The sequence below is a fragment of the Silurus meridionalis genome, chromosome 20 (assembly GCF_014805685.1).
Source record: "Silurus meridionalis isolate SWU-2019-XX chromosome 20, ASM1480568v1, whole genome shotgun sequence".
In the NCBI taxonomy this organism is placed as follows: Eukaryota; Metazoa; Chordata; class Actinopteri; order Siluriformes; family Siluridae; genus Silurus; species Silurus meridionalis.
In genome coordinates this window covers 9,585,488-9,602,533 of record NC_060903.1, presented here as the reverse complement: position 1 = coordinate 9,602,533, position 17,046 = coordinate 9,585,488, and the positions used below count along the sequence as shown (strand labels likewise).

At 36.8% G+C, this 17,046-nt stretch overlaps 1 protein-coding gene across 14 annotated transcripts in view; it reads right to left on the bottom strand.

The window, feature by feature from the left end:
* mbnl1 (muscleblind-like splicing regulator 1) overlaps positions 1-17,046 on the bottom strand; it is a 67,483-nt gene that overhangs the window by 5,645 nt on the left and 44,792 nt on the right. For 4 of the 14 annotated variants that reach the window (XM_046876698.1, XM_046876700.1, XM_046876699.1 and 1 more), the window contains 8 exons: positions 14,200-14,370; positions 12,333-12,563; positions 10,965-11,204; positions 6,534-6,581; positions 5,454-5,604; positions 4,580-4,615; positions 1,907-1,998; positions 1,414-1,458 (listed from right to left, as the gene is read on the bottom strand). In XM_046876698.1, coding sequence (XP_046732654.1) covers positions 1,414-1,458; positions 1,907-1,998; positions 4,580-4,615; positions 5,454-5,604; positions 6,534-6,581; positions 10,965-11,204; positions 12,333-12,563; positions 14,200-14,370 — 1,014 coding nt within the window. Of the gene's footprint in view, positions 1-1,413; positions 1,459-1,906; positions 1,999-4,579; positions 4,616-5,453; positions 5,605-6,533; positions 6,582-9,211; positions 10,726-10,964; positions 11,205-12,332; positions 12,564-14,199; positions 14,371-17,046 lie in introns of those variants that run through there. The other 10 variants (XM_046876703.1, XM_046876702.1, XM_046876704.1 and 7 more) reach the window with 10 other exon arrangements.

The following is a 17,046-nucleotide window of genomic DNA, read 5'->3' as shown; positions in this document are numbered from 1 at the left end:
GTGTGATGCTTTAAACAGTGGATACAGATATTCGATACTAAAGCAACATTAGAAAGATAAATAGAATATGAATATAAATTTTAATGTTAGAAATGTGTCCCTAATAAACAAGCCAGTGGCTACAGGACAAATCTTACAGGGCAAAGGAGAAACCACAGAGATTAACATGGGATCCTATTAGATGCTCAGATTAGATGATCATGTGATAATGTTTTTTTTTTTAATTACTTTTAGTAGCTGCTCTATCCTTACAGATTCTGAGAATAACATTAGTGATGTGTTTTATAATTTAGGAAACAGAACCAGCAACATTCAAATGAAAATATCAGGGGGCGATAAAAAAATGTAATCTAAACTGAAGGATAAAAAAAAAAAAAATCCAGCACCCTAAACTCCACTTAAAAGTGTAACCAGTAACGAAAGTAAGGGAGAACAGCTTCAAGCTTTTGCAGTTTATGTGGTTAGTACTAAACATTCAATAAATATGTGCCAAAATATAAAATAATTGTGAATAAAAGTAATAGAAAGGTATACATTGCCGCTAAAAAGTGTGGAAACACCTAGTCTTTTATTGCTGTTGAGACACATGCATGTTTCTAGGTAATTTAATGGTAAGAAGATTTACTTTGAACAAACAACTGCAAAATGTACAGATGTTAAACGATATTTTCATTGAAAAATTCTCTCATAACATGAAAATATTTACACACCCTTGGCATCCATACAGCTAGTTTCTCCAAATATTTGGATGAAATGCTTGTTTTTCACTAGTTGTATATTTCTTTTTGACTTTCTGATCCAGTTCATCCCAGAGCAGTTCAATAGGATTTAGGTGCAGTGACTGGACAGGCTATTCCATATAGATAAAATTTCAGCTGACTGCTCTTTAAATAATACACAGAACTTGGATGCATGCTTTGTGTCAATAACTTGTTTGATGAAGTTCCAATTAGCTGCAATCCGGACGGAATTGCATGGTGATGAAGTATGGAATGGTACTCATTTTGGTTTCTGTGTTCCTTCAACTGAAATAAGTCTCTAACATTCCATAAAAACTTTAAACCATTAACAATCCACATCTATGTTTGACTGTGGGTGTGAGGCAGTCTGCTAACATCTTCACTCTACATAAATTCTTCTGTTAGAGGCAAAAATTTCGAATTCGGACTCCACAGAAGTTAATTCGAGTCATTCACTGTCCAATTCATGTGGTTTTGCCTTTTACCTAGTTCGTTGCCTATAAACTAAAGGAACATACATGTTTGTCAAACCATAAAAGACTAGGTGTTTTCTAACTTTTGACAGGCACTGTAAACATACAGTATGAGTATAACCGGATTACTGAAATTACTCAGAAAGTTCAAAGCTGTATCGAAAAACACGTATTCAAAACAACAACTCGTTTATACGTACCAATTGCATGTATTCGTTGGTAGTCAGCTTTGATAGAGAAGAGTCCTCAAAACAGAGACGAGAACATTATTAAAATGCGGTTTTATCAGCAAACAGCTCTTCATTTTGAAGCATTTTAGGATCATGGATAAAATAAAGAATCTGTCACTAGTCTTTAATAGGTATGATCAGTGTTTTCCCAGCCTTTCTTAAATAAGGGCTATCTGGTGGTAAGAAAATTACTTTACTCTGTAAATAAAATGAGTGTCAAGAAAGACAACAAAAGAAAAAACCCACCCCCCAGCCCAGCAAAAAGCAAAAAATATTCTCCACAGCATTGTAACCAGTTGGAGTGAACGAGGGAGGTGAACACACACACACACACACACACACACACACACACACACACACACACACACACACACACACAGAGATAGAGAAAGAGAGAGAGAGAGAGAGAGAGAGAGAGAGAGAGAGAGAGAGAGAGAAAGAGAGAGATATAAGGGGAGCAAACCTGATTGGCTGTTGCGGATACGAAGGGAACAGTAGTGGCGGACGTGGTTGCTGCGGACACAGCGGCCGGTGAAGCGCCGTGCATCATGGGTACTTTTCAGAGGGGAGAATCATATAAGCACACATACAGAGGCGTGTAGGCAACAGGTGTACACATGTGAGGGGGGAACAGGTGTGTGAGAAGGAATGAGAGAGGGAAGCTTTACTAAATACTACAATCACCAGTGATAAAGTGGAATATTATGTACAATAATAACATGCTAACATGCTAATTAACAAGGACCACAAGCATGAACATGATCTCAGTAGCAATAAGTAACTGCTTAGTTGATTTGGTCAAAAAGTTACTCCGGTATATTTCGTTTGATATATAAATCGAATAAAATCGTATTGTTTCTCGGTGCAGGACTGCTACGAGTGTCAATCAAGCTAAATGTACGGTACATGTACACATGTCATGTGAAAGAGAACAGGAAGATGCCTACAGTGCAGCCCAACTGCACTACTAAGATCAGATTTTTATTTTATCACTTATTATAGGACTATAACACATTTGTCAACTGATTCATGTAAGTTGTTATTTACTTGAACAGCAATAGTTCAATTCATTCAAGTTTCTGTATTGATAACAATGTTAAATAAGAGTATTTCATGCTATCATCAATACAGCTGATTCCAGAATTATGGGCACATTCCAACAATCAAATAAACTTAATACGGGCCATAATCAGCCAAAGGCATAAGGTTTAAATGATTCATTTGCAACTGAGTTGATTTCAGTGTGTCGGAAATAAACCTTTCAAAATTAGCTGTATATAAGAATGTCTTCATGATCTAAACATTCTGGTCATGAGCACATACAGTATAGTAAGTTTGGTGAAAACAAAGAGGACTGCAGAGAATGAATCTTCAGTACAATATGGTCACTGATTCTTCAGGGCTATTTTGTATTTCCTGGTTCAGGAACGTTGCAAGGATCAACACATTTTATATCACAGTACATAAAAGTTTTATGAGTTCTGCACTCCAATTTGCACTAAAATATTTGCAGGAGCACACATGTGAATGTTTGCAAAGCCTACGTGTCTCAGGTTTTTGTATTTTGTAATTTTGCATCAAAATCTAACAATATTATAAATAGCAAGTGGGCCAAAATATTTCTACATGCATAACTAACACTGTTAGACATGCAACTAAAAGAGGCTGATATTCCCTTTAGAGATGGCTTTACCTAATAATAATGATTATGAAGCCAATAATCCTGAAATCAGAAGTACATCGAAATAAATTCACGCTAATTAACAACTTTATGCAAATGAAAACTCCATGAAGTCATTGATCTACTATATAAAAATGTCACTCCATGCCTAAAATAAAAAAAAATATTCTGTTAAAATCCTGGAGTTACCTTTAAATTAATTTGAATTAAAAGTGTTTAGATTTAGCATTCACATATACACTTACCAGCTATATTAATAGGAACACCTGTACACCTGCACATTCATTTAATTAGCCAATCATGTGGTAGCTGCACCACGCATAAATTCATACTGAAGTCCATTGCTTCATAACAAACATCAGAATAAGGGAAAAATTTAATACTAGTAATAGGCTGGTTTACCTATTTCATAAACTGCTAATCTCATTGGATTTCAATACACAATAATTAATAGTTTGCACAAAATCATGTAAATAAAGTATGTACCACCACCTTGTTGATAAGAGAGGCCTTGAACAGGAAGTCTATAGTAACTCAAATAACCTTTTTATATAATTGTGCTGAGCAAGAGATCAATCTACAGAAGCACAACACCACACCACGTTCCAGTCCTATCGGCAAAAAATATATATATTTTTTATATTCAATTAATATATTTCCTAAATCTTCTTCTTCTTCTTCCGGCTTCTTCCATTAGGGGTCGCCACAGCGGATCATCCGTCTCCATAAGCCCCTGTCCTCTACATCTGCCTCTTTCAACTCAACTACCTAAATGTCTTTCCTCACACCTCCACCTTGGCCTTCCTCTTTTCCTCCTTCCTGGTGGCTCCATCCTCAGCATTCTCCTACCGATATACCCCATGTCCCCCTTCTACACATGTCCAAACCATCTCAATCTTGCCTTCCTCACCTTGTCTCCAAAACATCCCACATGTGCTGTCCTTCTAATAAACTCATTTCTAATCCTGTCCATCCTCATCACTCCCAACAAAAACCTCAACATCTTAAATATATTCTCTAAATAAATATTATATATTTCAGATGTTATATATTCCAGCTACAGTTAGCATGTGCTTTATGATCAGTTAATCAGATATGTGCATAAATGAGCCGGGGTACAGATGTCCCTATTAACTTTTCAATATATCTTTAAATCATTAAATGAGGATTCCTCGAGGATTCCAGCAACAAAACTGCCCTGAAGTAAAATCAGTTGGTAGTGAACTCCAATTGTAAATAGCAATTACAATATAAACTGCATATAATCTTAACATCATACATCAGCACACTGACAGATTCAAAATACACAAAAAACTGGTGGTTGTAGAAAAAAAATAAACAGATATGCACTTAGCGCCATCAGTGTTCACTTTGCTGATTTTACATTGCAATAATATGAGCTGTGTTGAATTTGCCGTGTAAGCAGCTGAAAGGGAGGAAGGTTAGGACACCTACCCATACTTGCTGCAGGAGTCATGCACAATATTGAGCCTGCCCATCATGCATTGCAACAGGAATTGGATTGGAAAAAAGGGAAGAAGAATCAAATCAGCCCATCACAAGGTTGGTTAGATTAAAGAGAGACAAACAAAGGAAGGCAAAACATAACACAGAACATTACAGGGAATCATTCACAAAAAAAAAAAAAAAAAAAAAAAAAAAAGATTAGTTGTGGAATGTCTGATCTACAGTTGGGAAGTGTGCAAGCCTTTACTTTATTTTAACACTGATTACCTTTTTAAACACAATCAACCCCTATCATGTGTTTTTGTGTGGCAATCTATAATCAGACTCCTTTATGTCCTTTCATTAGGGGGAAAAACCCAACTGTAGATCTAAATACAAATTACTGTTAAACATTACAGTCAGCTCAGGAATTATTGGCACCCTCGGTAAAGACTGGTTGAAAAGAGACTTTTCAACTTTTTTTTTGAAAATGTGACTTTTATTTATGTAGAACAAATATATTTTGTATCAGAAGTTTTCTTTCAGCGATTTCTTTGCTATAATTCCAAAGCTGACTGGAGATACTGAATGAGCAATCATGAATTGTACAGTGATCAGTTCACCTGATAAGACAAATACTCTACACTATAAGCAGGCACATACTTAAAACATCATCATAATACAAACCTTAAACCTGCTTAACTATCCATGCTGTACAGTATTGAAGATAATTATATAGAATTAACATAAATGCCACTGCTGTGTGTGTCTGGGTGTGCATGTGCCATAAGCCACAGATAAGTGTGAGGTGTGAGGCTAATTACCGGGTCAGTCTTGCTGACCTTGTGGTAAAAGGTTGGGTCAGGTTAGTTCTGGTCCTTACCTGAAGGAATAAACTGCTGCTGAAACTGCATGTTCGCCAGCGCCTGTTGGTACTGCAGCATGCTGGCATTGAACATGGCGGTGGCACCGTTGGTTTTCTCAAGGGCTGGTCTCTTTGGCAAAGGAGAAATTACGCTATGAGGAAGGCCCTGCTTGGGATGAGAGGTAAAACGAGGAACAAAGGATGGAATGGCAAAGAAAGGAAAGAGAAAAATATAGAACAGTTATCATCATTGAACTTCACCTCAGAGCACAAAAATGAACTAAAAGAAACAAACTGAAACAAAACAGCAGGCAAGCAGCAGCAGCCTATACATGACTACGCCACAAGCGAAAAAAAGTGCCGAATCCCTGACTGCTTATACACGCTACAATAAATATCTACATTTACACACTCTTAACATTAACACACCAACTAAGCTGGTGCGAGTGCAAATGAAGCAAGCATCGCACTATTAAAATGTACTGCCGACAAAAAAAGGGCAGAAATAAAACAAAAATTGAGGCATCAACTTAAAGAAAATAAAGCTGCACTGCTTTTGCCATGATATCTGTGAAACGTATGAGACGTAAGTTATTAATATCTGTTGCCCAGGTGGTGCAGCTTTGCTACCACATAGCTGGTTATCCAGTTACCCAGTTTATCTGGTTATACATGCATTTTAGTGCTACTTTACATGCATTATACAGAGACACTGAAGATATATGCAGATACCGCACACACACGGACACAAGAGCAGTTACACAGCACATTTTAGTCTGTCTGATCCTGTCCTTACGCTGCAGGAATGGGCTACATGTGATGATCTGATTGTGGTATGTCATTTTTTTTTTAAACATTTATTTATTTATTTTACTTTTACAAGCTCGAATCTTTTATCGAATCTATTCCAGTCTGCAATTCAGTCTCCTTGCAAATAATCAATTTTCCACAATCAGTTGATCACTGGAAGTTACTAAAACAGCAGTAGGAAGAGAACATCAAGCCAATTAAGAAACAGTCTACGCTAGCAAATTATTGCTTGTTAAGACACTACAACAAAGCAACATGCCAAGCCAAAAAGGTGAAAGGTCATAGTACCAGGTCAAAGGTGGCCTCGAGGGGTCGCTTCAGTGATTTGACAGCCGTCTTAATTAGCAGGCAGCGAGCACATGATGGCAATGGGCCAATGGGGTTCAAGCGCATAAACATAAACAGCAAGCAGAGGTGCATCATGGGGCAGCAGTGCATTTTTGGTGGTTGAGAAAAAAAAACAAATAAAAAACAAATCATTTGGAATGCAGTGTACAAAAGGGATATCAGGACTTAACATGCACATTAATGTAATTCACGAAAAGATATCTAATGCAATAGTAACACTACAAACTAATGTACAGCAGGGTCCAGAAGTGCAAGTGGCCTTTTCTCATGCTATTTCCCCCATAATGAACTAATGTATGTTTAGTTCTTTACTAACTACAAGTATGCGTTATTGTTACTGATGTATTTTAAAAATCAACAGCTGATATCGATCCAATTCATTATATTATGCATAATTTATCAATTCTACACATAACTTCTAAGTTAAATTTTGTATCATTGAAGTATAAAAACCATTGGTGAGGTTTCCATTAATAAGGACCATTAAATATAAACATATGTTACAGTCTTACAGTCTAACATGTTCTTTTAATCGAATTTGACAAAAGTGCAATACTGCCAAGAGTTTGGACACACCTGCTCCTTCAGCTGTCTTTCTTTCTTTTTAATATTTGCACGTGATAAACAACCCAGAATATGTTTTGTATTTTAGATTCTCCAAAGAAGCTACAATGAATAATAGCTTGGCACACTCATGAAATTCTCTTCTCAGATATACAAGGTAGTCACCTGAAATGCTTTAGACCTATTAGTGCTACTACTGTACAAATGCAAATTATGGAAAGAAATTATCCAGTTGACAAAACCATCAAACACTATGATAAAAACAAGCTCCCATGAGCACCGTCCCATTACAGGAAAACCAAGAGCTACCTCTGTTGCACAGAATAGGTATATTAAAATGACCAGCCTCAGAAACCACTGATTTAAAGAGTTCAAGTGGCATATTTCAGCATCCACTGTTCACAGAAGACTGCTTACTGGTCGAATTTCAGCAAGAAAACCATACTTCAGAAAAAAACTAGCAAAAGAGACTTGCTTTGGCCAAGAAACACAAAGAATAGACAGATCACTGAAAAACTGTTCTTTGGTCTGATGAGTACAAATTTGGAATTTTTGGTTCTAACTGCCGTGTCTTTTTTAGAAGTAGAGTGGGTAAACGGACGGGTCCCAAACACGTGGTTCCCTCTGTAAAACATGAAGAAGGAGGTGTAATGGTGTGAAGGGGCTTTGTTGGTGATTTAGTCAAAATTAAGGGTACACTTAACCAGCATGGCTACCACAGCATTTTGCAGAAGCATACCATCCCATCTGATTTGCACAAATTATTTTCCAACAGGACAATGACCTCAAACACATTTCTAAATTATGTAAGAGTTATTTGTCCAAGAAGGAGAGTAACGGCATGCTGCATCAGATGACCTGGCCTACACACTCACCCCATCTAAATCCAATTGTGGTGGTTTGAGAGAAAAGAAAAAGCCGCCAAAAATACTCAACATATCTGGGAACTCCTTCAAGATTGCTGTAAAACTATTTCAGGTGACTAACTCGTGAATCTGTTGAGAGAATGCCAAGAGTGTGCAAAGCTGTCATCAAAGCAAAATGTATCTTCTTTTAACAATCTAAAATATAAAACATATTCTGGGTTGTTTGACTTTTTTGTTTACAGCAACCCTTTTATTATTTCTTCTCAAGGGACAATACTATAGCAATGAAACTTTCATATATTTTAGAGAAGTCAATGTGAAGCTTGTAAATCAGTACAGATTTACTGTCCTCTGAAAATAACTCAACATACAGCCATTATTGTCTAAATAGTTGTCAACTAAAGTGACTAAATCCTAAGAGAACATGTCAAAACTGTGTCTAAAGTGTCAATATTTTGTGTGAGCACCATTGTTATTTAGTACTGCTTTAATCCTCCTGGGCATGGAATTCACCAGAGCTGTACAGGTTGTTGCTGGGATCCTCTTCCTCTCCTCCATAATGACATCACAGAGCTGATGGATGTTAGACACATAGTGCTTCTCCACCTTAAGCTTGAGGATGCCCCAAGGGTGCTCAGTAGGGTTCAGGTCTGGAGACATATTTGACCAATCCATTACCTTCACCTTCAGCCCCCTCAGCAAGGCAGATGTTATCTTGGCAGTGGGTTTGGGGTCGTTGTTATAGCCTAGGCCATCTTTGTGGAGAGCAACAATTCTAATTTCTCAAATCCCCAGAGTTCTTTGCCATGAATGTTGAACATCCAGTGGTCAGTTTGAGAAAATTGTACCCAAAGCACCAAATTTTAACTGCTCTAATATAAGATACAGGACTTTGTATGGTCCTGTCAAGCAGACAAAAACATGAACATTATAAATAGGACATACTACTTTGCATTGTTAAGCGACATTCAGCTGTTATCACTTTTGAAATCTATGGCTGTATGAGTGTGGGTGTATTGACACTTTGGACAAAGTTTTGACGTTCACTTAGGGTGTACTCACTTATGTTGCCAGTTATTTAGACAATAATGGCTGTATATTAAGTTATTTTCAGAGGACAGTAAATCTGTACTGCTACACAAGTTGCACATTGACTACTCTAAAATATATCCAAGTTTCATTTCTATAGTATTGTCTCTTGAGAATAAACTAAAATGATTGCTGAAATGCAAGGGGGGTGTACTCACTTTTGTAATCATTGTACTGTAATTCCATGCGTGTTCTTATATAGTTTGGATGTCTTCAGTATTAACGTACAATGTTGAAAAAAATAAAAATAAAGAAAGACAACTAAAGGAGAAGTTGTGTCCAAACTGACTAGCAGTGTATGTTATAAATACAGTAATAGAAAAAACACTATCTGGACCCTAATATGGCCTTCACCACTCCTACATATCTAATACAAAAGGTCATTTGTTATAGGTCTCATTGTGGGATGTTCGGGAAGATATTACACAATAAAACACACACTATTAATCTGCTTATTGCAGGCTCTATTCTGTTAAAAATGTTCACAGTGCCCTCTAGTGGATAGGAAGGAAATGCACCTTCAAACACAAAATGATAAAAAATCTGCAAAATGTAGTAGAATCCTGAAACATAATGTGCACTGAAACATTTATCTTTTGTGATCGATAACTTAGACTTTCAGATATGACATATAACATATAAATCCATATAACGTTTATTAGATAACTGTTGAAGAAAATCTCTGACATGTTCGGAATAACCTCATATTTCACGGTTTTCTCTCTCTCTCTCTCTCTCTCTCTCTCTCTCTCTCTCTCTTTCACACACACACACACACACACACACACACACACACACACACACACACACACACATACATAAAAAGCTTAAATAGGATTGGCTTATGAAAGTCTTGTACAAAGAAAACCTATAATGAAATCAGCTACAATATTAATACGACAAACGATATTTTTAAAAAGACAAAAAATTGTTTGTAAAACTGATGGCTGATAAATAGATTTTCCTTAATTAATGAAATAAATACTTATAGAGACATTTCAGTTTAGCATTTAATATCTTGCTGTTTGAAATGTGAAGTCATTAACATAATAATTGATAATTGATAATAATCATAACTGTGATAATAGTTAATACCGTATGACGTTTTCATACCTTTGATTAGTCATGTGTATTCTCTAGTTTGCAAATATTAGTCCTAATAACTACCTGGGACAAAACAGCTAAAGGATGCAACTGTTTAGTCCCAGATTACTGCATTATGATTGATCTTCAGGCATGTTAGTCAGAAGGGTTATGAATTATTTAGCAGCTGTAATGAGACTCATTTTCCAATAATGGAACTACTGTTACAATGAGGAATCTTTGACGAAAGAAAATGGAACGTATTCAAGAATATCTCCAAATTTTTCCATCCGTACATCTTATTCAAGAAATGAAAATAACATCCCCTGATCTGTTTAGTTTTATTTCACTTTAGAAAGCATAGTAACCTTTCCAAATCGACAAGTGTAATGAAATATGAAATTATTGCCAATGTGTCAGAGATGCCCTTTAAACCTCATAAATCACATCTGCTTGCACAGTAATTACACCATACATGCCTTTTTGTCCTCCTTAAGCATGTATGGTGACATAGAAGGAACCATGTAAACCTGAGATGAAACATAATCATTAAAATGTCAATATTCATATTCGAGCATGCTCTAAAACTGTGTGTGTGTGTGTGTGTGTGTGTGTGTGTGTGTGTGTGTTCCATATCAATATGTGTATGCACTCTACATGGGTGTACTCTATGCATGGAGGTGCACATGTATAAATGTGTACACTTTACTTATCATTTATCTGGACAAGTATCTGTGTGTGCATGTATGTTCGGGTGTCCTGTACTCACCATGGCCGCGGTGGCTGTGGCCTGGTTCACCTGGTGCTGTGCTGCTTTAATCTTGGCCTGCAGGTGTGCAGGAGGGTGAAAATATTTGCATTTGTCTCGTGAGCAGCGACCCTTGATGTAGTCCATACACACGGTGACCGTGTTCTCGCTGGAGTCTATCATGGTGCTGTCTGACGGGTGAGCGAATCTGCAGTCTGTCTCACCGCGAGAGCAATTCCCACGCTGGTACTCACGACACACCTGACACACACATAACAATATGTTAGGACAGACATTTGAATGATGACCATAACAACGGCCACAGACAAACATGTACACACTATACACACAAACACACACATCTACTTAAATAATGCATAGTGACCAGGAACATTTACATTTACGAGATTATCCAAAACAACTTACAGTTATCTTTTTTTTTTTGTTTTTATACAGCTGAGCAATTGAGGGTTAAGGGCCTTGCTCAAGGGCCCGAGAGTGGCAGCTTCATGGTGCTGGGACTATAACCCAATGACATACTGATCAGGAGTCCAACATCTTATTCACTGTGCTTTTATTTTCAGTGGACGTGTCTTTGATTTGTTATCGATATGATAATAATTGACGAAAGATAGTGCCTTGAATAAATGACCCGTGTCATCATCGTGCCTACTGTTGTCTTTCTGACACTGAAAATACATAATTATGTCACACATCAATATAACTGCGCTGATCCCAAGGGGATATTTAGTGTATCTGATATATTTATTCATCTGTCCTGAAATTAGTTCCTGGTTACGCCCTTGGCAAGAACCCCACCACACACACACACACACCCACACCCACACAAAAATACATGTCACTCTTGTGATTTTAGTTTGTATGACAAATGATCTGTTCATTAGACATATATGTACAGTAGGGGGCAGCAAATAACACAGGCATTTTTGTTTTTTAACAAACACAATAAGATCTTTGGCAGTAAACTGCAGGTACTAAGATCCTTGAAAATATGAAAATCCCTTCCGTTTATATGCTTCCAAACAGCAAGACTGCTACACACTTATCTAGGCAGCTTCACCATACCACTGATAAAGCAGATAAGAATTGAAAATATGGCACAATATGTGAAAAGTACATATTTATTATGAAATAAATGGGGGAATGAAAAATGAATCCCTTGTGGCAGTATGCAAACGACACAAGTTACAGTACAGTAACTCCATGTTAATTTCTTTTTCTTTCTGGTATTTTGTAGTTTGGAGTGCCTTTCTTTTCACCAGTTGGTGCACTAAACTACATGCTTTGTAAAATAAAGTCCACTTGATTAATTCTTGTAGACATTAACTGCTCCTGTAGCAGACATTTTGCCCTTTCTCTGTGTCATACCTCCAGGCGGTCCGTACGCAGTAGTTTCTGAGCAGCTGCGTTTGCTGAGGAGTTTACAGGTGCAGCAGGATTACCACCGATCAGGACTGGAGCGCTCGGCAGCATGTCGGCACCAGTGGACATTAGAGCTGGCGATACGGGACTCAGGTAGGGGTTAAACGAAGCCGCCGCCGCTGCAGCTGCTGCCGCGCTGGCATTGGTGGCTAAGTTTGGCGTGACAGAGATGAAAGGCTGCAGGAAAGAGTGAGTGAAAGAAAAAGAGAAACAAAAGCAATGAGCTAATGAATGCATAAAAAAAAAGAGTTTTGAATGAATCGGTTAATCCTGTATCACAGTGTATTTCACACACAAATAAACACAGTAACTGGAGAATGCTTTTGGAGATTATTTCCCATTTTAAGACCGATGATTGTCATAATGCATCTACATCTAACGTGGTTTCTAACGAATACAAATCTGCCAATTACAGTATCTGTGAACAAAAATAGCCAACAGATTTTTTTATTTGAATTGTTTCACTTTGATGAAAACATTGCTGTTAAAAGCAAAACATGGACAGGCTCCAATTATCTTAACAAAAGGTCAGTCCTCCTTACTATAAATAACTAAGGTATTGTTGTAGATTTTTTAGAGTTTGGTGCTTAATCGATGCTTTTTTAATATAATTGTCTAATGCTGCACCACATAGGTCAAAATTACAATCGCATTTCTATAAACACGCCCTAAAACATGTTACAAACACACTGAGTAGTATTAATAACAGCCAATTAAATTCTCTAAAAAAAAGGAAAAAAACTCTTCTTTTCTCATTTTAGATAAAAAAACCCAAAAAATGATGCACCAACGCTGAGTAAACAGTATACAGTATAACGAATGGATGCATTGCTTACTTTTTCATGAGGAAAAAAAGGGTAAATTATTCTACACCCAAAAATGAATTCAGAGCTGGTTTGACTTTCCCGGACTTTGCAGATGCTTGTTAATTTTTTGAGTATTCCAATATAGCAGTTAGTTGTTCATCTAAGTTGTAGGACAGCAGCTCATAGATCATATTAATCTCATAAGTACTCCAATTAATTGTAGTTACAAAAATATACATTTATACTGCATCTTTAATAATGTGCATTTTCCACACACTCTTGTATTGAAGTAAAAGCATTTGGTGAAATAACATGAAGAAAAAACTAAATGCTCTGGTTATTCTGTATTGTTCTTCGCTTCTCTAATTTATTCTATTCTAATTCAAATTTCTGGAATTATATCATTTCAAAACACGATGTTGCTCAAACACATGTGCTAATCTGTAAAAGGTAACATGGCTACACAATCGTGTGTAGACGTGCTAGCTATGCAAGCAACTTAGGGCAGGTCAGAGCAGAAATCTGCCTCTTTAGCAATATAATACCTCCTAAGACCTTTTACTCTCATTTAGCACAACACGGTTTAATGGTGATCATGACAGAAACATAATGTGGCACAAACAGTGGCAAATGTAAGATGATATATCAAAACATTCATCTTCATTTAAGCGAATCAAAGGGTGTTATATTTCTAAATAAATAAATAATTAGCATGTATTTACTCCATTGCTTATTTTGTATACTGTCCTGTCCATAATCTACACCATGAACACTGAAGCACCTACATTTGAAGAAAAATAAAAAATAAAACTTTGTGAAAACCACAGTGTAAATAGAGTAAGCACAATCCTCTCGGCACTAATTTATCTAATCATTTAATATCTTCCTGTTCAGAACCATTTAAACTGAAACCACGATTTTGCTCTAGATTTAGTCTACAGATTATTGTGCTGTTAATAATTTACAAGCAGTGAAGCATCACATGTGTGGGAAGAGCTCCTATTTACCATTGGCTGAAGCTGGCTGCCAGGCATGATGGCACTGGCGATCTGCATCTGCTGGGCGAGCATGGCCATGTTCTTCTGCTGGATCAGGTTATTGCGGCCGTTTATCTCCAGCTGCGTCTTCAGGTGGGGAGGCGGGTGCAGGTACTTACAGTTCTCTCTGGAACAGCGTCCCTGAGAACAAAAGAGAAGGAGAGACAGAGAGAGTGGAAAAGAGAGAGAGAGAGAGAGAGAGAGAGAGAGAGAGAGAGAGAGAGAGAGAGAGAGAGAGAGAGAGAGAGAGAGAGAGAGAGAGAGAGAGTTCATTACAGTCATTTGCATTTAGGTGCTTGAGTGACTAACAGAATTCAATATTAACCAATTATCCCTCTACCATAATTCTGAGTTAAAGCAGATATAAAGTTTACACTCTCTCAGCTCATGTGTTTGATCCAGCAGTAAATCACTGTCACCATAAAAAATAAATCAGTATCACTTGAAATTTACTGCTTTCCCCTGGGCAAGTCTTCTTATTCTACAGGCTTTGTAAAAAAATAACTTTATTCATTCCTGGGGATGTGCGGTAGTGATGCAGCTGATGAGTGTGTGGCCTTATCTGATCTTACTTGATTGGTTTGTGTCTGCATACAAAGGTAATCTATCCACTGCAGAATCTACAGACAGTTCCAGAATTGGAGATGGGGACAAACAATAGTCATGCATAAATCCACAGATTTCTGCAGATAAATATCTGCAGTACAATCAATACGTTTATCTTTTATGCTGTTAGCCATCGACATGACATTTGATGACATACTATATATGATATATAGTAGTGTTTGTATTATGGCTATTAATGCTTCAAGTAAACATTTTTTTATTTTTTTCTGTACAAGAAGAAGCATTCTTTGGAAATCAAATTTAAAAACATTGCATATGTGTCCTATAACTGTTAAAGCAATTCTCAGTAATGAGCTAAGCTGTTCACTGCATATCTCATGCACCTCAATATTCTCAGGACAGCTGTCTAGCACTTCTCGTCTTACCCCCATGTCTGCGAACAGACGAATGCCTGGTGTGTACCAGTCCTACCCTGAGTGTGTGTCCTGTTCCCATCTCGCTATACTCTCCCCCTCACTATCTATTTACAACTATTAATACCCTCATGTGATACTCTACAAGGAAGAGCTAGATACGAGGGGTGAGCTCAGGTCAGCAGTGAACACAACACACGCATACTGTAGGAGTGGTATGAGTCTACATTCAGTCTATATAGCCTCTGGGAGTTCCAGCATAAAATATCAATCATATGAACGTTGTAGAACTTAATCTTAATCTAAACATCTTTATTCTGTGAAAACAGGAAATACTGACACAATAAAAAAAAGCCTAGTGCTGACTCTGAATTTGAGGTGTTCTCAGTGGACAAATTTTATTCTCTGGACAATTCATTATATTAATATACACAGGGCCATAAACCCACAGAGATTCTTTTCCAGCTCAACATTTACAGGCTTGATATCGGAGTAGACAAACAAATAAAAAAGTCAATAAAAAAACGTAATGCCAATAAAACCACTGTTTAAAGGAGACACAATCAAAATATTAATGGTGTATTTAATACTTGAGTATTTTTATGGGTTTAGATTTTTAGCTAACTGTAATGTTAACTGAATAGTTGTTGTTTCAGAATGCTGTCTAGACTGTGTTATCTGAATTCAGTTCTGTCTCTCTCAAAGCTGCCTCATACAGAGTTGTATATAAACCTGTCTATAAAGCAAGTTCAGACACAGCATGGCAACTACAACAGGTGTTTTACAAGAGGAAAATAAACACTAACTACAATGAAAGTCACACATGAAGCTAAAGAGTAGTGGAAACGTATCTGCACACTTACAAACCAAGCAAGGATTCAATGGAGTGCCAGAGTCCAGATTTCACGTACTGCAGTGTTTACACATATACTGTGAGACAAAATAAATATCAAGCCACCAGGTTGTCCAAACATTTATACATAAATGAGACGTTCTGGTTTTGTCTCATTAATCTTTTTCTGATTGAAAGTCTAATTTTTACATTTGGATTTGGGAATGTAGTACATTTCCTTTAAGATCAAGTCTTCCCAAAATGTTAAACTGTTAGCTCAGTGTGCAGAATGTAAGGAATTTTAAACAAAATCCCTATACATCGTTCTTTGTGCATTATTTCTATAAATGCAGCTAAGTCAGTACTATTTGAATTATAAAGCACAATACTCGAATTCAATTCAAAATGTATTAGCTTTCAAATATAACCTTTAGGGCATTTGAATAAACATTCAGAATATAAAGTCTTTCTCTAAGACCAATACAAATCAAAGTTTTTGATCACATTATTTATTAATTCTGCTTCTTATTAGATTTTCCATTCACTTAAAATGCTCTCTAGCAACTAAAGTGTCCTGCCTGTGTTGAATTTGGCATTGATTTAAGTCAAAAAATTAATCAGCAAGCATGGGTCATAAATGTGTCTTTGGCTGTTCGAATGTGTGTGTTTTAAAGAGGAAAGTGGCATAAATGAGTACCACTGCCATGGAACCAACTGTCCGGTATGGATTAGCCCAGGTTCTGAGGTAAGCTAAATGCTATCGACTATTTAAAAGGGGAGAAAAGCCACTTGATATTTCCCACACTGACTTCAGTAGAAATTATATCAATAATGCTGCACATTTCAAGGCAGAGTATTAATGAGATTAACTAAAGCTGTAACCATAATATAACACAGATCAATACAATCATCATTAGACATTTCGACACAACTCATACACACTTACATACCTATATTAAAGGAAAATAGGCGCAATATTTCTAGCTGGTTCATCAATGAGCAACA